This window comes from Drosophila willistoni (assembly GCF_018902025.1).
Source record: "Drosophila willistoni isolate 14030-0811.24 chromosome 2R unlocalized genomic scaffold, UCI_dwil_1.1 Seg167, whole genome shotgun sequence".
Classification (NCBI taxonomy): Eukaryota; Metazoa; Arthropoda; class Insecta; order Diptera; family Drosophilidae; genus Drosophila; species Drosophila willistoni.
The window spans coordinates 13174479-13196778 of NW_025814050.1; the positions used below are offsets into that span (position 1 = coordinate 13174479).

A 22300-nucleotide genomic window follows, 5' to 3' on the forward strand; every position below is an offset into this window, starting at 1 on the left:
CCCAGGATGGTTAAGCTGAAATTCTTCACAAAAAATTGCTAAAGTTGAGGTAAATGTAATTTGATGTGTGCATATACATACATAGGAAGTTGTTCACTTTGGAGGAAATTTCTCCACTGCTCAAATGAGCAGTTCAAATGAACTTACCTATTGAATCTAATTGTAAGCCAGAGCATATGCTTGAATACTTTGTAAGTTGAGGCCTTGTCTGCAAATGTAGGTAACTGAAAGTGATCCCATATATCTATCCAAGTCGGAAAACCAAAAAAATCTTCGATTACAATCAACTGAATGACTTTTATCTGAGGTACAAAAGGATTTCAAAGTTGATTAATTGGAGGAACTTTAGCTGAGTTAGAACAGGAATATAGAAATACAGATTCTTCCAACAATATTTTTTATTTATTCTTATAAGCAATAAATGTTTATGAGAATTTTATATGCGGCTTCAAAATCGAAACATTTTCAAATGTTATTGTCTTCGAATTGTAAAATATACAACTTTTTTATAATTTATAAAGACATTAGAGGAATTTATGAAGGCAAGATGCAGCGATTATATATTATTTGTTACTCTGGAGCATAAAATTATGTTCAATATGATCTACTTCACCTAGCCTCGAGGTGTTTTCTGTTAAACATTCTAGAGATAACTACCGGTACGCAATATTTATTTGGCCGTTCTAGTTGCTCCTTCGAGCGAACCATATATATCAATGAATAACGAATGATTTGGGGGGGATGAGGTGGATGGTTTACCAATAATCCTTTACTTCATTTTCACATTAACCCCAAAACAAATGGCATTTGGGTTACCATCCCCCGCTAAAAGGTAAGTGCACGATATTGCTTTTGCCGAGTGTTGAGAGTGGGCGTATTTGACAACACCCTCCACCTCCGCCTCAATTTCCTCCCAATCGGGGTCCGTTGGCGTCGACGTCGACGAAAATTATAAATAGCGGTTATTATGAAGCCATAATTTATGCAAATGAACGAAGGGCGGGTACATAGTAAGTCAACGAAGAGAGAACGCTTGGAAACTTAACCAGGTCTAATTGTTTGATTAATGGTTTGGTTTAGAAACTGTGAAAGCAGCCAAGGCACGTGCTGCCGGCAAAAGTAAACGTTAATATGAGTGGGTTATACTTATATACATACATACGGTTTGCTCGTGCTCGAAGATACTTTACGTACATGCGGCACCCACTTATCCCACCTGAAAACCTTCAAAAACACACTATCCACCCACTAAAACATACGACTCTGAGCCGCAGCGACTTGTTCATGTAAAGCGCAAATATTGTTTCAATGCAGAGAAGGAGAAAAAAAACAAGTTGGCTTGCGGGTGGCATATATATGTACATGCATATCTATACATATAGAAGCAAAAGTATCTGCAAGATACTCTCACGTATCTTTGCCGTTGCACTTGGCAAATGCAAATATTTCAACCTGGCCAACATCTACTATATCAAACCTACCCCCTCAAACCCCTTAAGCACTCTTTTTGTGTTTGTATTTTATGCATAACCCGGCCAAGGTTTCCTTCACAAGCTTCCTTATTTTACTTTCCTGAGTTTTTCCTTATTTCTTTCTTACCATTTCCCTTAGATATTTTCTTCTTTTTGCTCTTTTCCCCTTTTTTTCTCTTGTCAGTTTCTCTATTTTGTATTTTTGCAAGTTTGTTTGCTGTTTTTCATGTTTTTTCCATGTTTATGGAAAGAAACTTTTTCCCTCAGCTACAGATCGCGACGCGCCGTGAGGCATATTTCGGTTGAGTCTCCTCTCCAGTCCTTGTGAGAGAAAGAGAAAAACTTGGCAAAATGGAAAACTGTGAGTCGGTAGTCTAGTGGGAAATTGCATTGTTTGCCTTTTGGCTTGGCTGGCTAGATGGCTGTTTGGCTGGCATTTTTGTTGTTTGCATTCTGGTTTATGCAATTTTTATGTTTCCATTGGCCATATTAAAAGATTTTACATAGTTAAGCTCTTACAATTGCAAGCTAATGGCCTCATATATTTTCGTTGCTTAAAGCTTAGAAACATAAATTCAAACATATTTATTTTTGCTTTTTAGCTAGTTTATATTTCAATGAAAACCCATTTTACTCCATTCATTTCCTAAGACGAAAATCGTCAATTTTTTATTCCAAGAAAAAGAAGAAAATGTAGCATCCGCATCAGACGATAAAGTTTTCATATTTTATGCTCTATTCATTTTGCGGTAGGGTCACAAAAAACGATAAGATAAAGTTCGAACACAAAACAACAAGAAAAGCAAATAATAGAAAGGACAGGACAGGAGACAGAGCAAAGAAATCGAAGAAAAGATAAAGTGTGCAGCAAATTGAAAACCCAATTGAAAGTTATTGAAATTGCACAATAATTTCTTGAATTGCATGCCCTATTGAATATCTATTCGAACTTTTTTTTTGCTATCCGTCTCTCTCTCTCTCTCTCTCTCTTCCTTCTCTCCCTCTTATTTGAATGGGTATCCTCAATATAGACAAGATGAAGGGGGCGTGTCAAATGCATTTCCATTCCATTGTGCGCTATGTAATTAGGAGACAATAGCTTTCCATTTTTGAGGCATCTTCAATGAAGATTAAAACTAATTTCAAGTTGAAAATCTTAAATTTCAATTGAACTACATAGTTTATGGAATGAGCTAAGCTAGCTAATGGTAAAAATCCAATTTTACTTGCCATTTAGCCAAATTTCAATGGCCTGCCATCGATGACAGAGGCAAAGGTAATCGTAATTGTCCTACAAAACGCTATACCCATTCAAATTAAAAGCTAACTCTGAACGGCAATTATCGCTGTAGTGTCCTGGTCGCATCGCCTGTGCTCTCTATGGATCCAGGGATGCATAACCATAACAATTAAAATGTACGACAACTGCAAATTGAAGATGTTTGCCAATATGGCGTCGAGCCTATTCATGGACCATATTCTGGATTCCCAGTTCCCTCAGTTTTGAGGCAGGCCAACAAGCTCATAGAGCGTCATGTGACACCTATGAACGTAACGGGGAACGGAGGGTATGGTACGTAGCTAAAAAGCATAAATAATGGGGCTGCATTTGAACAAGGCTGCTCCTGGACCAAGCTGGGCGATGTCGTCTAGTCCCAATGATGGCATGGTATGGTATCTTTTCTATAGTAAATGAATGGCAAACGGCAGCGTCCAAACAACGCCAATGCCAATGACGTCAATGCCAACGCCATCATTGTCAGAGACCAGAGAAAGCACAGGAGGCACACACACATACACACTGACACACACACACCACTAGGGCCGAGAGACAATGTTAAGTGCAGGCAGGCAGCTACCTGATGACAACTGAAGAAGCTGCAGGCAAGTGGAGTATGAGATCCAATTCAACACTTGGAGAAATTTTTGTTAAATTGATTTAAAACATTTACAGAAACCTTTAAACAAATGCTATCGTTTTTTCTTATAAAAAAGAACTTATCTGATTTGGAACATTCTAATTTAAGTTGATTTTTGATCGATTTATTGTTTTCGACAAACACCATTAATTAATATATTTAAAAGGAGAAATGAGTCTTTAAGAAAGTCGAAAATGTGCAATATTTTAAAGTGGGTATGCCGAATTGCGATCACTTATTAAAACGTTTACAAATTGGCCAAATTAGTGTCTGAGAAAACTTGACTTAAATTTCCATTCCCGTCTTTTATGTCTAACGAACTTTTTTGTCAGTGCATTATCAGAATTATTGCTCGCTGTCTACATGACCAAGACACGGGGAGTTTAGAAGACAGGCAAATGGGTTTTGTCCTGACACGCTGAACTCTCATCGCAAAATGAGAAAAATCCTCACATGGACGACGACACCGGAAACTGGGACAAGAGCACAGAAAGCGAGTTTTGTGGCGGGGGGCGGGTTGGTTGTTTGGATGGAGAGACAGACACAATCGCCCACCTGCAACCCCCATATCAAACAAAACAGCATGAGCATGAGGTGGGGCATCAAAAAGCAATGGCTTAAGTGCCCTGGCATTGTGAGTCTGACAGGAGCAGAATGCACTGATGAAGAGACATCGAGAGAAAGAGAGAGTGAGGAATGTTGAGAAACGGGGAGCGGAGGGCGGACTCTGCCTGGGACTGCAATGGACCCCAGAGCCAAAACGTGAGCCTTAGCCTGTGCCTCAGAGCCCAGGAGTGTCGACATTGCCCCATTGTTCTTTTCACTCTTTTCGTTTGGTTTTTTTTTTTTTTATTTGTCCATACCGAGTTTTTGTGCAAATGAAAAAGGTGGCCTGATGCCACCGACGAGCCCCTGTTGAAGGTGTTCGACAAACGGCAGCGGACCACGAGTTGATTATGGCAGAGCGCGGACTTAAGTGGGCCTGTCCCCAGGCTTGGTACTTGTTGGTGGTGGTGGTGTTGTTCCTGCTGCCACTGATGAAGCACCTTTTGTTGTAATGAGCTTCGAGTGCGATTTTTGAAATTCCCAACGCATCCGCCCAAAAGATTTCATTTTCTCTCTCTGGTCTCTGGTTTCGTTTTTTTGTTGTTGCTGCCGAATGATTTTAAGCGGCTTATGTTGGGCGTCTGGTTGCCATGACCACTCTGCCACAAATTTTGGAATTTATTTTCATTTTCGTTTTCATTGCAGGTATTAAAAGTGGTCATGGGTTCAACATACATATTACTTTTACCAAATTACCACTCCCATTTTGCAGATTGTCCTGTATATAGATATCATATATGTATGTGTAGCTTTAATTCATCAATCAATGCATTGTTACTTGAGCGTATTTAAGGATAAAACATAATCGCTTGAAATTTTTAGTTTTTCAAATCAGCTCAAATCAAAATAAAATTTTCTTTTTCATATTGACAGTATAAAAAAAAAGTAAAGTTTAATGCGACAATTGAAAAAGAAATGAAATGTTATTTTAGAAGTTTAATGAGTTTACTAGACAGTGTTGAGAAACCTTAACTTTGACTGTTAGTGTCACCCTAAATTAATTTCTGACACTGTGGCAACACTAATTTGTAATGGTAAACTATAGAGAATAAAAGATTGCCCAGCCCTGGATTTATTGTAATCGACTGTCACGGTTTGTCACTTCAGTTATTCCATCTCTATTATAAATCGCTGCACAGTGTTGGTTAACTCTTTTTGGGAATCACGTGCTTATTAAAAAGCAAACGCATTGTTTGGTGAATCAATTAGACACAATTTAACGAGGAGAAAAGCATTTTATTAAGCTAAATAACAAACAAATTCACAACGAAAATAGTTAAGATTTAGCTGAAAGAATGCAGAAGAAGGACAACAACAAATCAAAAGTTTCTGGTTCCCAGGAGTTTGTCATTGAAAAGATCTTAGATCAGCGTCTTCGCAATGATAAGGTACATAGGTGGAATGGTCACCTTAAACATGTATGACTGTACAGTAAAAGATTTTCCAATATCATTCCAGGTTGAATATTATATAAAATGGAAAGACCACTGCGAGTCGAAAAACTCTTGGAAGGAGTTGGACCCATTAGTCTTCGCCAATGTGATCGAACAATTTCAGGTGAAACGCAACAAAAAGGTAAAACTAATTAAAATCTTTGTCTTGCTCAATATTTTATTTGGGTTATTTACTACAGGCTTCTAAGAAAGCTGCAAAGAATTCCAAGGTTCCGAATTCAGGTGGCAAAACCTGTAAGTATCAAAAGCAAGCTTTATAAGAGTCTATAGAGAGACTTACAATATCTTTAATTGCTTTTTAGCTTTGGCTTCGCAGCCTTCCAATGGCAATGGCTTTCAGCGTGGACTTAAAGCCATAGAAATTTGTGGCGTCAACCATTTTTCAACTGGTCTCACATTCCTGATACGGTTTGATGATGATGGGGAACCGGAACTGATCCCAGCAAAAGTGGCTAATATAAAAATACCTCAAATGGTCATACAATATTACGAGTCCCGGATCTCTTGGGATTCGGATGGTGATAATTCTGAGTAAAAAAACACTTTTAAATAACTTAAAATATAACTTTTTGAAAGAACGTCCTTAATTTTGAAACTAATAATCACTAATCAATGAAACTTAAAGATTTATTTTATTTATGCCTTGGTTTGTCATTTATTGCAAAAATTGAGACGATTTTGCATGAGAATTTTGTTTTTTCACTAAAATAAATGTTTTAATAGCTTAATGCCTTCTAATATCATAAATTTTCTTTATAAATTTTGTAGATTTTTTGCACAACTTTTAGCTTCCGATTTTATCTATAACAAACTTGCTCTTAGTGTCCTTGAGTTGTAAAAAAATGTTACAAAATTAGAAATAATACAACCTTTTAGATAATTTATTTGTATATGTATATGTACATAAATTCTATAAAGGGTTGAAATATTTTCAAAAAACTTAAAGATAAACAAAATATTCAACATGGCAGATTACTTTTCATTGTTGTGTGAATCTATCCAATCAAATAAGTAGTTCATTCTTAAGAATCTGAACTGAACAATTTAAACAAAATTATTTAAGCTCATTTTTCAACAACTTGTGAAAGGTTTTTGACAGCTTGGGCATGCATCACTTCTATATTTCTATATCTCTTACCAGTTTGTGCCTGAAAAGTAATGAAAACGCTTATTGCATTTTAGCTTTTTAGTTGCTCAGTGGAAAGAGGCAGCGATGGCCATCAGCTCTAGTCATTTGCTACTCCATCCATTGCCACTGGATACACCAAATTGATGATGCATACGGCAAACATACAGCAACAGCAAGTACAACAACCCAGAGACAATGACAATTGCATTGACATTTCGACAGGATAGACAACCGACCGAACTAACCATCCCATCACCAGTAGTAGCTCACCCTCAATGCGCCCATCTCTTTTTCGTTCTCCCTCTCCACCTCTAGTAGACCGAAACATGACCATTTACTACATGGCATGGGGTATACATATAGATGGATGGAGGACTAACATATCGATTTCTATTGCTTGATTTTGTCATTGGGATTTGTTGTCAGTTTGATTTTTGTACAGGATTTCGTATGGTCCAATGTCAGTTGAGTATATTTGTATTGGGTTTTTACTTTACCCAACTCTTGGTCAGCCCCCTTTCATCCATATCTCTCACTCTCTCTCTGTCAATTTTAGCCAGAGTTTATTTAGTTGTCATTGCAAAAATGTTTGCTTATTGTTAGTAAAAATTTTTGCCTTCTCTTTGTATTACATGCGAAATTATTAAACATTCCCAAATAGCTAGAAGGGTTTTAATTTCATCGCTACAAATTTTTGGTTTTTTTTTTTCAGCCTAAAATTTGCACAAAATTGTGTGGCATTGGCTTGTCTGAAATTTAGGCCTGCAGCTGCAGCTCCTATTGCAACAATTCCAAATCAAGTCAGTATTCTCTCCTCTTTCTCTATGTTACATAATTGGCAGCCCTGTGAAAAATTTGCATTTCCAATGGCCATTGAATTGAATTGAATTCGCTTTATCAAGTTCATTTGATTTTTGGTTCGTCGATTTGCTGGTTTCTCATCGATTTAAAAGCTCAAATTAGTTTTAATTGCGTGTATTTATAGATTTGGTTGTTTTTTATTTTTAGTAATTGCATTTATTTTACCTCTAGTTTTCATTTATTTAACTATCAGCATTCTGTTGCATTCAAATTATAATTTTTAAATAATAATAATAGAAATGAAAACTGATTGAACATGTGACTGTGAATGGCTAAAATGTCTGTGTTTGTAATTGAATTGAAAAATTGACAGCAAATGGACTATGGTAAATTGAAATTTATCACCAGAGAGAGAGAGAAAGACAGAAAGATTTGTGTAAAAATTTTGACAATCGTAAATTAAAGTTGCTTTAGGGCTATTTTTCTTCCATAACAACATTTGCTATACCAATTAATTTAATATTTACGAAATTACAATCAATCCTAAGGCAATTAATAATTTATAAGAATTTAATCAAATATATTATAAATCAAATCATTTATTTTGAACCCAATTCTTGTCTTAAAGCATCTTAATCTAGCCTAGTTAGGACATAAATCTGAGTCACCTTAAGCGATACTAAATTGAGTCCCTTTATTTTATTCCTGACTAACCCATTAATTATATTTCATATATAGGCAAAAGTCTTCTTCTATGTTATTTGCCACTTTTGCCTTTCGTTTTATTCAGTTTAAATATTCTCCTCTCAATTGGCAACTTTAAATCAACTTGAGCACGTTTCACTGTTGGACACGTTTCGGTCGGTCTCCAATAGAAAGCAAACAGTCAGAGTTCAAGTACTTCTATTTTTCGGGAGGGGGTCGTTTGTTGATTGTCGGCTTATCATTAGTTCAAACAGCTTCGTTTTGCATCTTTAATTGGTATTAAATGATATTTCTTGTCGGTCTTTTTCTCTTCCACTAAATAATTGAAGTGGCGGTAGGGCCCGAGAAGTAAACGTTTCTTGTCTTATTCCTTTAGCTTATCTATCAATTTCAATTATATAATAATCATTTTCGTCTGGCATCACGGTAAAAATGTGTCTGTCAATCATAAAAATAAGACAGGAATTACACTGAAAGAAATTTGTCAAGTAAATAAAGAGGCATAGAGAAGTGTTTATTGTATACATATGTATTTGTGCTTAACGATAGGACCTTTTAAAAAATGTAACAAATTGTTGTTTTTAATTTAATCCTTTAAGGAATTGAGTTTTGAATTCGTAAGAAATTTTCTTTGATTGAACAAAAAAGAGACGAAAAATTTGCTAAAATTTTCTTGCAACTTCGTGCCAATTAAGGCTAATAAAATTATTTATAAATGCTTAACCTAATTTTTGGCCTAGGATCCATTCGTCTGCTCGTGCTGCTGCTGCTGGTGGTGGTGCTCCTGATGCAGTCTACTTCTACTTTCCAAACAATAACTCAATAAAAATTTCGCTTCAACACTTTCGCTACTTGATGCCAATGCCGATGCCCGTCTCACGCCTTTCGCCTTTTTGGTGAACTTTTGCAATAACCACTTAAAATTCACTCAGCTGTGAATTATGCTCACGTCGATGACGACGAAGACGATGATGATGATGATGATGATGATGATGATGATGATGATGGAAGTGTTGTTCTTGTTTCAATCATGACGAACTGAAGCAAATGGAGGCCATGAATGGACGCATGTGGCGTTGATGTTGGCCTCGTTATATATTTTTTGTAAGGAAAGGCGCAAATAAAAGTAAAAAAAAGGCAATGTCGATATTAATTTGTACAGACGATGCCTTGGAATTTCAAGTGTTATGTGGCTTACTTTTGATCCTTGGGATGGGCGTTAAATTTAAAGCAACAATTTCACAATTGGCTTGGGCAATGGTGAACCAAATGCAACGAAGTAAAATCTTAAAAAGTATTTGAGAGCTTAATTTGTCAAGTGAAATGAAATTTTGTCTTAAGTAAAAAAAAAACTCATTCATTATTGTAATTTATTTACAACATCTGAAATGCCAAATATTTATTTAATTTTACAGTATTCTTTCATTTATTTGTGGCAGCGAACCAATTCAAACAAAAATCTCACAATCAGACCATCTCTCTACCCCCCTCCATCCAGTTGAGTGACATTTGGCAAGGCATATCGATTGCGATTAGTAAGAAAATTTTCAATTTTCTCTCACTGAAATGTCAGAACAAAAGCGCCTCGAACTGAAAGGAAAAAAAAAACGAATCACAAGCAAACAAACTTTGGGTTTGGTTTTCAGGGTGGAGTAGGGGGAGCCTTTGGCAATGTTGACACCCGGATGGCAGGCAGCCACAGCGGCACTCTCCATTCTCGCAGATCCACTTCAATTTGCCTTCTTGGTGTAACCGCTGTGAAAATATAGCTGAGAATTATCGGCATAACGCACAGTGGTTTAAAAAGATGATTGATCAAATTTAAAAGAAATCAGTTATAAAATAACCATTTTGAATTAACCTCAGCCATTGCTAAACATTTTGCCAAACAAAAACCTTCCACAGAGTGTTGATCAATTTTGCTTTTTCATCATATCGGTATACCGTTAGCGATAAGTACCATTACCGCAAATCAAGTTGAGAGTCCATGGCATAACAAAATTGGCAATGTAACTGAAAATTGTTACCGTTGCAGAGATGGAGAAGGCTCCAACCACTGTGTGAATGTATTTCGGTTACAATGGCAACGCCAGCTTCTGTCTGGGATTTTGTGTTGTTGTTGTTGTCCCCACTCTAGTCCTGCCGAGGGCAGGGCAAACGTTAGTAAAGGGAACAGGGCCAGGCCTGGCACATTCTTCATCTCATTCTGGTCGCGCTTTTCCATTTGAAAACCATTTTGTTTGCCTTATGGATTTGTGTGGGGCTTAAAGTGGCTTCGTTGCTGCTTCGTTTGCTTCATTTTGCTATTGTTGAAATTTTGAAGTTACTCATACCCTTGGCCCAATCCTAGCCACCCCGCTCATTCGCTTCACTAGTCGCTCAAATGTTTTTGTTTTATTTTCCCATGTTGACTATTGGCTTAGAGTTATGGTCTAGAGGGCAAACTGTTTACAAGCAAAGGCGTTGGTGGCTTTTGTGCGTTAAGACTTTAATTGGAGGGCGCTAATTTTGAGTGCGAATGGGCAAACTTTGTTCACTTTTTTTTTATTTATGCTCAAGTCTGGGGTAAGTCTGTTGTTTTAGCAACAAGTTATTGATGAAATTTAAGAAGTAGAAAACGATAATTCAAATTCTATTATTCATATGCAGTTAATTGTCTTGCTTTAAGCTCACATTTCATGTAGTAGATTATATAATTTACTCATTAAATCCATTACACGTACACAATTGTGTGATTGTGTGTATGTAAAATATTGGCATTGTACAACACGCTCATTAATTATGCTGCATATCGCAGTTTATCAACACAATCGTCTACTTTGAAGGGCCTTCTCCTATATGTATGTATGTAGATATATGTAACTCCTGGGCCCCCCCTCATCAACCCCCTTGTCTTTTGGCCACCATTTGGTATTTAATTTATAACCCCCGAAAACCCAAAGTTATACATTTTAACAGGATATGAATAAAGTTGAAGACAATAAAAGCAAATAAAACAGACAGACAACAACTCAACTCACTGATAGAGAAAGATTCATTATCTAGCACAACATTTATAAGTTTGTGCTTATGTGTGTGTGTGTCCCACACAGTTGTGTGTGTGAAAAGGATGAGATATGTGTGTAAAATACATGATATGTCAGAGATGTAGTTTTCGTAACTTTAGCAAGGGTTTTAACTTAAAACTAATCTAGTTAGTAAATTTGCAACGAATATCCCGAATAAGTAGGCAATGAAAATTTATACTCTATGCCTCAAATCGTCAAATTATTATTTTAGTCATGCTTCCATTTTAAAATACTATCAATTAGTATTCTCATGATTATTATTTTCTCATTTGGCTCTGCTTAAATCAATAAATTTTACATCAGGGCAGACATCTTTTTTTTTAATTTTCTGTTTCTTTGTGTAGTTTTATCAATCATATCAAATAAAGTCAAGTAAAGAAAAAAAAACCTATGGATCTTTCTGCAGATAAAAAAAATTTCTCTATTAGAACCATCTTGTCTTTAGAATCATATAAGATAATTTTTAAAGTTTTGGCAATTTCATTTATACATCACATCATATAAATATTTGGATATGATTGTCTCCCCTTTATCTACTTCCCTGTGAAAATGCCTTCACTTCATTTTGCCTTCATGTGTATGCGTATTTAATGAGCAGACGTGCGTGCAAATTTCAGACTAAGCATCCAGATGGGATCTCTTCTGCTTATGTCCTTACAGAAATTTATCCAGCAAGCTTGTTTTGATGTGTGTGTGTGTGTGTGTGTGTGAGTAGGTGGATGTGTAGAAATGCTTGCCAAAATACGTGAAATGCCAAAATTAAACCAAAAAACAAAAAAAAAACTTTTCATGCTCGATCGCAGGGCAGCAGGCAACAACAAACAAACTGCCAGCCAGCAACAACCAAGAGAAACGTGCATTTTTGGCTACTTAGAGACGTAAGAAAAACTACGTGGCAAAAGTTTTCCATTTCCGCTTTGGCAAACATTAAAGCTGCCAGAACGAATTTTACAATGAGAACACGCACGAAGAAGAAGAGCGAAAGAGAAAGAGAAGGAGAGAGAGAGAGATAATCAAAGAAGAAAACGGAAATGAGCCATGCGTATAAATCAAATGCAAAGGAAAAAAAAAAAAAAGAATACCTAACCCAGTGCTGCAAAATGAAATTTTTTTTTATACGTAGCTTGAACTAAAAATCTACGTATTTTTACGTAGCCAAAATTTGGTCAAATACGTAGATCTACGTATTTTTTTTTAAAGTCAAACAAAGCCAATTATAAAGGGTATTTTAATTATATATATGCCATATTTGTTTACATATACATAAGTTTTTATTAATAAAATTAACATTTTTTTTAATATTTAGGAGTGAATATTTTTATTAAAATAGCTTATGTGCTCTTTCGATGGCTCAGATGATATTTGCTTTAAATGGTCTTTTGTGAATAATAATCCTTTTAGGGTTTCTGTGCCTAAACAATTCCTTTTATCCAATGCAAATTTTGCAAAAGAAAAAATTGCTACCTTTGACGCTTCTTTTCAGCCAGCCGCAATATTTTTTGTCGTGCTCCCAACTATCCGAATATTTCATGTCATAGTGGCGTTTCCGTTTCTTTGTGGGAGTGGTGGATTGCTCCTTATCGCTTTCACTGCTTATAGAAGAGTAGTTTTCCATTTGAGATCAATATAAAAACAACCAAACTTTAGGAACTTTTTATCGCGACAAAAATTTACATGTGCTGCACAGCTGAGAATAATGAATATCGTTGCCAGCCTGTTCTTTCTGGCAACATTAGGCAACGTCTTGACTAAAGCCTGCTGCTAGCACACTGTTAGTGTTGGTAAATTGCAAATTACTCGTTTACTTTTAAATTAAACATTTAAATTTTTTTTTGTACAATTTAAAAAAAATACGTAGATTTGGGAACTCTATACGTAGATACGTAGATCGGGGCTGAAAATACGTAGATCTACGTAAAAATACGTAGATTTTGCAGCACTGACCTAACCAAATGAAACAAATATTACAAAGTTGCCGTAGCTTTTAAAAATAAAAGATACCTATTCCCCATAAAGTTCTCTTAAAGGGATTCTATCTATTAGAGCCAATTGCAATGTCTTTTTTCAATCTTTTGTTCAATAGTTTGTTGATTTTCTTTTCATGTTCCATTACATTTTCCAGTCAACTGCTTATGTGTTCCATCAGAGAGGACGTTTCATTATCAAAATAAAATGCAATGTTCTGCTTATTAACGTGAAATGCCATGGATTCTCCGCATTGAAAAGGATCTGCTCCTGTGTCCAAACGGAAGCATGTGTGCAATTTAAGCATATTAGGTTTTGGAGGATGGAACAAAAGAGCAAAAATCAAATCAATTTTAATTTACAAAACAAGCAAAAAGGAAGAAGAAAACACCAAGTGGAAAATGCCAAGACAAGCGAAAACGGTAGATGGAAAAGGGCAGCAGTCAGCCAGATAGTCTGGCAGGGCTTGGACAAGGACAGACAGCCAAGAGTCAACAAGAAGCACAAAACGTAGAATAAGGACAACCCCTTGGACCTGGGCATATCCTGGGCAACCCCCAAATAAGGCTTGTGCTTAGCATATGCGCATAAATCTCAGTCCAGTCCAGTATGTAGACGGTTAGGGGGGAGAGAGAGAAAGCACTGATGGGGTCCAAAGTAAACTGGGGCGATTTCTTACAAGACGACAGAGCAATCCAATAAAATGGCTAAACGCTTCAATGACAATTCGAGCATGTAAAGTATATACCCCAGATATATGTACAATATAAATAGGGAAAAGCATACATATATAAATCGAAACGATGGCAAGTGGAGAGGGACCATCTGTGGGGGTTGGGGGCAAGTTAAATACATGTTGCATGTGAATGCGAAGCTTAGCCGTGTCGTACAAGCGCCATCAGCTGGCATCGCCCTCTGAAAAGTAGGCAATAATCGTAAGTGAAACTGCCAAAAGGGGAGGGTAGGTAAGTAAAATAACAACAGAAGGAACTGAAGCAGCAGGAGCAGCAGAACGAGGAGGAGGAGAAGTAAGCGGAATGTGGCATGCTATAAGGTTTGGGGTCTGACCCTTATAGCCGACAGAGTTTTGTATTGAAATGCGCTTTAAGTTGTGGCGTTCGATAATTGAATTAAATAGGATTTCAATATGCGGGCTCATGCTTCAATGGCATTAACTCTCTTGTGTAGGTAGGGGGGGGGGGGGGGTTATCCGCAGAATGGAGTGGGGTCTCGGGGGGTCAGAGATTAAACGGCAAAATGAAAATCCCAGCATAAATAGTTAAATTTCTTCCTCTCACTCTCTCTCTCGCATCGTTTTTCTACATTTCCCTTTGGCTAAACTCCTTTGGAACTTCTTTTAATTCCCTTAATTAACTCTTGCCGTGTTATTTGTTAGCCTCTTTCGAGTCATCAATAATTATCGGTCATTCTATTGGTCGTTTTCAACAGAAAATTCAATAAAAACTGCTTACCAACAAAATAAAACGAATAAAATTGCAAAAACTTTTTAAGAAGTAAGTAAAAACCTGCCGTGAAAAAGGAGCAAAAACCGTTGACTTTTCAACTTTTTCATTAGCGAAAATGGCAAAAAGACAAAAAAAAAATAAAACACAACGAACTCAATCAGGACATAAAAACAATCCAGCGAAGCTCTCTCTAATGATACATCGAAACAGTTGATACCCTTATTAAACAAGCACTAATTTCTATACAGAAATGATTTTGACTTGATCACAAATTATCTCTTAACTGTATTTTAATAATTTTAGGTTTTTATTTTGGTCTTTATAGAAGACTATAGATAAATCTTTAATGTTTTTCAGAGCTTTTGTGTACTTTCCTTAATTCTTTCTTCATCAGTTCTCAATATAAATAATATTCTTAGATGAAATTTATGTAAATACAAATTAGTAATATTATAAAAAAGTCCTTCTAATTTTGAATATACTTATCTGTATCAGGCATTAAGTCACAGTATTTCGAAGAGCAATTTTACACTTTACTATTCAATATTCTTATAAGTAAAACTATTAAAGTAATGAAATACTTTATCAATATAGTCTTGTAATTTATAAAATATAACTTCTTTATAAAGTCAAAAACATGCCTTAGATAAAATTACTGCAATTTCAAACTTATATTTCTTAAACTTAATTCTGAATCTTCCATAGCTTAAAGAAGATAGAAATCCAACGAAATAAAAATCATCTTTTGTACACTGCTTAAAAATATATCCTATAATAATTCATATTCGCTTTAAGAACTCTTAACACTTCTTACAAAAAAAAAAAACAAACACAAAATATTAATGCTAGCAGCTATTCCCTCCAAAGATAGAGTATAAACAATGTAACCACTTGAAGAAGTCAAGTCAAGTGAAGTGAAAGACACTGGCTGGAAATCAATACCAACAAGAGAAGAAAACGATAAAATCAAGTTCATTTACTAAACCTAAAGAGGCGACCACTACTAGACTGACTTCGCGGCCAACAAAACAAGAACAACAGCAAGAAACAGGTGAAGCCAGGAGACAAAAGCTTACCTTAGACAAAAAGAGACAGAGAAAAGAAAGTGAGACGCAAAATGGGTGTGGGTAGAAAGGTACAATGCCACACACTTGGATAGTTTTGGTTGCCTGGGCATTAAAGTTAATAGAAAAAGTTGCTTCTACTGTTGGCCAAGATTCAATCATGCGATATAAATAAGCACACACACACACACCCACACCCACACTGCTTGAGAAGGGGACTAAGGGGGATCAGAAGTAACCTCCAGGTAAATAAAACAATGGCCAACCAAAAAAAAAATAAAGCAAAAAACCTCAAGACAAAAACCTACAAAATAAAACAAAGTAACAAAAATAAAACGATAAGAAGTCACAAAAAGTTTTTATATATATATAAGAATATATATATATTTTTTGCTGGTCCTCAACTTGAAAAATTACACAATGCGGGACAGTTTGGTCAGCTAAGTTTTTGGTCTTACTTTGTGGTTAGTCTTTCGGTATGCCACTGACCAAGGTCGAGGGAGGGTGGCTGACTTTGCAAAGGGGAGTTGGTTATATTTGCTAGTGTTGATTGAAGTTTGCATGTTGGCAACCAGCAACGAGCAAATAAAGCAACAAAGTCTTCAAAGTTTTCAACAGTTCTGAGAAACTTGTGAAAGGTAAAACTGTCCCGAAACTGCAACGAAATTAAACAAACAGAGCAGATTCCAAGCTGTAAAGTGAATGATTCGAAATATACCCCGATACCTACATAAAATAACTCTCAGTATGTCATTTGCCCAAGTTCAATAAGGAATTTGTGTAAATTTGTTGGAAAAATCTCATTTCTCTCCCTGCTCTCACATGGTGCCATTTTATTAGGGGGGAAAAAAATTGGAAATATTTTTTTAATGAAGTGACTGCTAAAATCTCACTGGGATTTGACGCGCAGGCGAAATTAATATGAAATGGAAGAATCATTTACCGTTTGCTTATCGCTGGCAAAATGACAGCCAGCCAGGGAGGCAGTCATCCAGTCAGCCAGACATTCGGTACTCCAACGACAAACGCTGACAGGGCGTATGCTTAATGTTAAGGGAGTTTCCGACGAACGATGGAGCGGGAAGGGTCGCCTTTTGGAAAAAGTAGCTTATTTAAATTATCAACACGTTCATTTTTACTTGGGGGGGTTTGCATTATATTCTACGTACACTCTTGCCCATATGTTTGGTCCATTAAGATAAGCGTCAATCGAACGAAACAAAAGCAAAGGAGGATTCATTTTGCCTCCTTTCTTTTCTTTTTTTTGCGATTTTCCGATTTCGCTGGCAAACAAAACTGTAAATCCGGCAAATGTGTGAAATTTGTAGGCACGTTTTAAAATTACCATCAATAATGCAGGAAAGAAAACATTTCACCTCCAACTCACATAAGGGTGGGATATTTGGCTCTGCCATGAGGATTTGAATCGGAATCTGTATGCTATTTGGTGGTGTCACTGACATTTGGCCCCTTGTGCCTTCAGCCTGTTGACTTTTGGCTTGGACGAGTCTGCGGAACTCGTTTGCCAGTTTGATGGCTTGATAGAAATCTCGATTTTCTCTCATCTCCCTTAACTCCAATGTGTGTGTGTGTGTGTGGATGTACATGGGGGGTTGGACGGGTTGCAGTTTGGCTGGCTCAGTGATTTTTCTTGACATTTTATTGTCTCCGGCTCGTTTTGTATTTATTGAAAATGTATTTTTCAATGATTTTGCCATAAAGGTAAGGAAGAGTACATTCGCTATTAAAAGCATTTTGGATTATACTGTCTAAATTTTTTACTGTATTGCTATAAAGGGATTATCATAAGGTATAAGGAAATAATTTCGTAAAATATTCTAATAGTTGTATGATGTTTCATATACTAATTTGTTTCAGATTCCTTTTTTTCACAGTTAAACTCTTTAAACTTTCCATCAAATAAGCCCGCTATGGGGTGACTTTAATTAGAAACCGTTTTCAGCCTCGAAAGGTATTAAGCTGTCGATGCTCTTTCCGTCTCTCCAGCAGTCATTTAGCTTAAATATTTGACAGTTTGTTCTGTACTTTTTGTGAAGTGTACTCTTTGCTACCCAAAGCCGCTTTTCGCAGTATTTTTCACTTTAATCCGTGCAACTGTAGTCAAAGCGTTGTGAAACTCCATTTTGGCCATTGCCAATGCGCCAACTCCAATGCCAGGTCGAACTTCTCTAGTTCCAGACCGTGCTCATGGTTCCTGTCAATATTCATGCCGCAGGTAAATGGAGTGACCCAAGCCAAAACGACAGGCATTGGTAGCGGATTCCAAAGCTCTTGCAATTCAATAAAAATTCTACCAGAGTTGCGTTTTGGGGCGTTTTTCTATTCGCGTTTGGCAAATTTGTTTTGCTTGCCTCGGCCAACTTTTGCATTAATCACTTTTGCAAGCTTTCCGCACACACACACACACAGGCAAACATTGAAATATAGGAAAAAAGAAAATACGAAAATCCCTACGCAAAAGCATAATAAATGGGAGAGAGTGGAAAACCCCGACGAGACCCTTTAATCCGCTGTGCAAATGAGCGGAGTGAGAAACAAGCCAGGCAGAGTTCAAAATTTATGGTGCTCTGAATCCCGTATTTTTTTCCGTCCTTTTTGATGTTTCTTTTTTTTAGTCTGCTACATTTTTTAAACTTCCGAAATTGGCAGAAATATTTCGAATTACAGTTAAAATATGGTGGATAAATTCGATATCATCTAGTGCAAACGGAAATCTTCCAATGGGTCTCCATAGATTGGATTGCCTAATTGGAGAGTGAATGTGATAATCCCATTTCTAAGCCTTTTTCTTTTGTATTACTCTCTGAATATATTGGAAATCAAAGCCCAATGCAGGGTCAATAAACCATTTTTTCACCATCCTTCTATTTACTTCCATGCCATCGCTATGGTTTCCCTTGTCTTTGCATTGTCTACTCGTCTCCCACCTTCTCCCTAGAGCTCAACTTCAACTTAGTTTGCTGCGTTATCTAGTTACTTTTACAAGTTTTTCCCAAGGATTACAACCAGCATCGAGTCTGGCAGTTTTCTATTCATGAAACTTTATCGTTCTTGCTGGACTAATTTGCGTGACCTTTTGTAGAGTGGCCCAGGTGGTCGAGTTGGTGTGGTGGGGAACGGTGGCGGTTGTGCCGCCCATTATCCGAAACAGCAGCAGCATCTAACCAGGTAACCAACTAACCAGACAACAGCCAAGCGGACTAAGAGCATTTTGAATGGCATTTCATTTGCGACGCCTTTCAACGTTAATGCCATGGAAAATGCATAAATTGTGGCAACCAAGTGCCCAAGTGAACTTGCAGCAAAAACAATGTGATGCCATAGAGAAGGGTTTCGCATTCAAATTGGCAAAAAGATGGGGGGAAGGGGATAAAGATATCTCTACACTTGGCTAATTTTCAGTCTCTTGCATCTTATAATCTACACTAAGCAACAAATTAACAATTTAAGTGCAATAACTATCTGAATTTTGGCAACTATTTATTTCTAGTGGATTAATAAATTATTATGTTCAGTTTGTCTTCTGCTTAATGTATAATCGATTTGTCTTTTCAAAATTGGGTGTTAAATAGAGTATTCAATCCACAAATACAATAAATGGATTAGTTATTTCACTTCTATTGTTTAGAAATATAATAAAAACATAAAATTGATTTGAGCTATTCTGGTGAATCCATAGCAACATATGAAATATGTAAAATTTTCTATATCGAAGCAAGTAAAAAATTGTGTAGTTTATAATCTAACATTTAACATAATTAGTTAGCCTATTTAGTCTTTAGAGCTACTTGAGCCTTTGGAGAAAATTATATATTAATTTCGAAGATTACAATTGATTTCTGGTTTTCGATTTTCAATATTTTTTTTAAAGATTCGTTTATATTGTAAATTGTATACCATTTGTTATCAATTGTTTATCAATTCTTATGGGTTAGTAAGCTTGGGGGTTCTTTTAGGCATCATCTGACTCGGTACCTTTACATTCCATTTTTTCCTTCACTTAGTTGTAATTGGTAATTTTTGAAAATTTCCATTTTGACCTGCCTAATAAAGGCTTTGAGCAGGTTAAAGAATCTATTTACCCATATCAAAATCTGCAGCCTATAAATTATACATAGAGATGCAATTAATTTAGTATTTAAATTAATGCTAATCATAATTACAAGATATTTCCAAAAAAAAAATGAAAGCTGTTAATCTATGCTTTTCTTGATTTACAGCTAAACTAGTTTTAATACTCGAATAGTTAAGCTTTGAAGTAAAGGTATTATTTTGCAATTTAGACTGGTAAGCAAACTTGGCTGAAGAATTTCAATAGTTCTGGAAACAGCACTATATAGACAATCTCCTCAATAAATGATCTTAGAATCTGATTATTCAAAGCCATTTGAAGTTCTGTAAGAATTTATCTCTTGATAAATTGCAAGGCATTATTTTATTTATAAGAAAAGTTTTTCAAACTTTTGACTACTTACATATATGTATGTAAGTACATTCGCATGGGATATTTGATATCCTCGTTAAGTTTTGATAGCATGAAAATGTACATAGATATAAAACTTTTATCGTTAAATTGAAATCTCGTAAATTTTTCTATTTTGTTGTTTGTTTTTTAGCATACGCAATGTAAAAATTAAATACAATTTGCTGCAAAACATTTTCACAAAAAGTTTTTGTGCAAGTCTGGGTTACAACAATCTGCCACGCCCACTGGCAATCCTAATGCGCCCACACACAAACATACACAGAGAAATAGAAGCAAGAAGAGGAAATGCCATTTGGCAATTTCATTGTTGTATCCTTTGGCAAACACCAACGCACACACACACACACACACACACACACACGCATGTACATACTCATGCAGACTCGCAGGACTAAAGCGCTTGATATATCCATTTCGCTTTTGGAGGATTCTTCGCGTGCCTTGTTAAGAGCTGCAACAACAACTACAACGGGAACGGCAACTGTAACAAAAGCCCCTTTATTGTGTATTACATGCGTGTGAACCAAAAACTCAGGCAAAGAGCATTTCACAATCCGCACACAATCACCCAAAAATGGAATTGTTCATTTCCCTTCTTCCTCCCACACACACACACACACACGCACACACACATACCATCGCCTCTTCCCTTGAAAAACAAACTTTTCGCAAGGAAGGGAAACGGAGGCCCGCTTACCCCGCACTTTTTGTGTTTATTTATTTAAGTGTTATTTCGTTTTATTTTTGCAAAATTGAGTTATAAACAAGTTTTTGGCAAAAATTGTTTAAATGGAAAAAACAGATTGAATTGAATATATATATGTATCTCCTAACGCACCACATTCAAATACATATAGGGAATACGAGCAGGATGTTGGCTAAGGATATAGGGAAGGGCATAAAAAGGGGGAAATGGGATGGTTAGCCACTTGAGCACATGTCAAGTGGAAAATGGTTTTGTTGTTGCTACATGCGGGCGGCGGACTATGAATATGTTTTTGATCAACTTTATTTATATATGCAAATCGTATAATATGCAGCAGTATGTGGTGGATGGGGTAGAGGGGGGCGATAAAAGGGGTTTAGATGAATTTATTTATACCCTGGTAAATTTTAAATTTAATTTAAAGTCTAATATTGCTAACTTTTCTTTATTTCCCCCTCCCAGTAATGATTTACTTGCAGCTTATCCAAGTTTTCCACTTGAATGGCTTTTTTTTTGGTTTGACATTTTTGTTTGAATGAGCTAAACATATCGAAATATCTTAATATGACTGATACTTTCATATCTATTTGTCTCCCCTCGTTCAGTTTCTTCAGTTTTATTTTTGATATTCATATCTGCTATTGACATTTTATGCATGAGAGTCTTTCACTTGCGGTTGCTTTTTTTCTTGCGTTCGTTGGTTCACCCTTAACCCATGTCAAGCCAAGGGCGAAAAACAAAAAAAAAAAAAAAACAACTGAACAATTGACGACGCATGACAAGAAAAAGTCAACTCAATTCGAATACAAGTTACCCTATAGGAAGTAAAAAATATGCTTTATCTAGAGACAATGAGATGCTATAAGGTCAACTAATTGGAGAGAAAAAAATTGTAGAAAAAGTCATTTGTATGTGTAAAGGGACCAATATTCTATTGACTCAAATATACTCTTCTTTTTCTGAAATTAGTACAGGGTATAGTCAAAGAATTTGTTGTCCTGAAAATGACAACCAGTTGTCAACGTGAATTAAAATAATTGATTTATTTTAACACAAGTTAAGCGAGAGAAAGAAAAATAAAACGTATCAAACGACAGCGAAAAGGCCAGCCAATTGGCCAATTGAAGTTGTCAGTTGCAGATACTTTGTTATGTATTTTTTTTTGTTTCCCCTTCTTATCAAACAGAAAACCATAAATAAGCAATTAAAAAAGTGAAACCGGTTACTTGAACCAACCAATTATGAAAGGGGTTTTCGTTTCTCTTATCTTTGTTCTCTTTGCCATTTGGCTGAATGTTGTGTAAATTGTCAAAATTATTAATTGCTCTCAATTATTCTTCGAGTTGTTTCTATAAACATAAGTAAATGAAGCCTCTACATACACACACACTCATAGACATATATAGCCCAAAGGGGTTGTTCCATCATTTCGTTTCAT

General features: G+C 36.0%; 1 protein-coding gene across 1 annotated transcript; it reads left to right on the plus strand.

The window, feature by feature from the left end:
• The first annotated feature begins 5132 nt into the window (after positions 1–5132).
• Positions 5133–6143, plus strand: LOC6642331 (heterochromatin protein 1). Its single transcript, XM_015178374.3, has 4 exons — positions 5133–5385; positions 5456–5572; positions 5631–5685; positions 5754–6143. Exons 1-4 carry the CDS (start codon positions 5293–5295, stop codon positions 5984–5986), a joined length of 498 nt encoding a protein of 165 aa, XP_015033860.1. The 5' UTR covers positions 5133–5292; the 3' UTR covers positions 5987–6143.
• The last annotated feature ends 16157 nt before the right edge of the window (positions 6144–22300 follow it).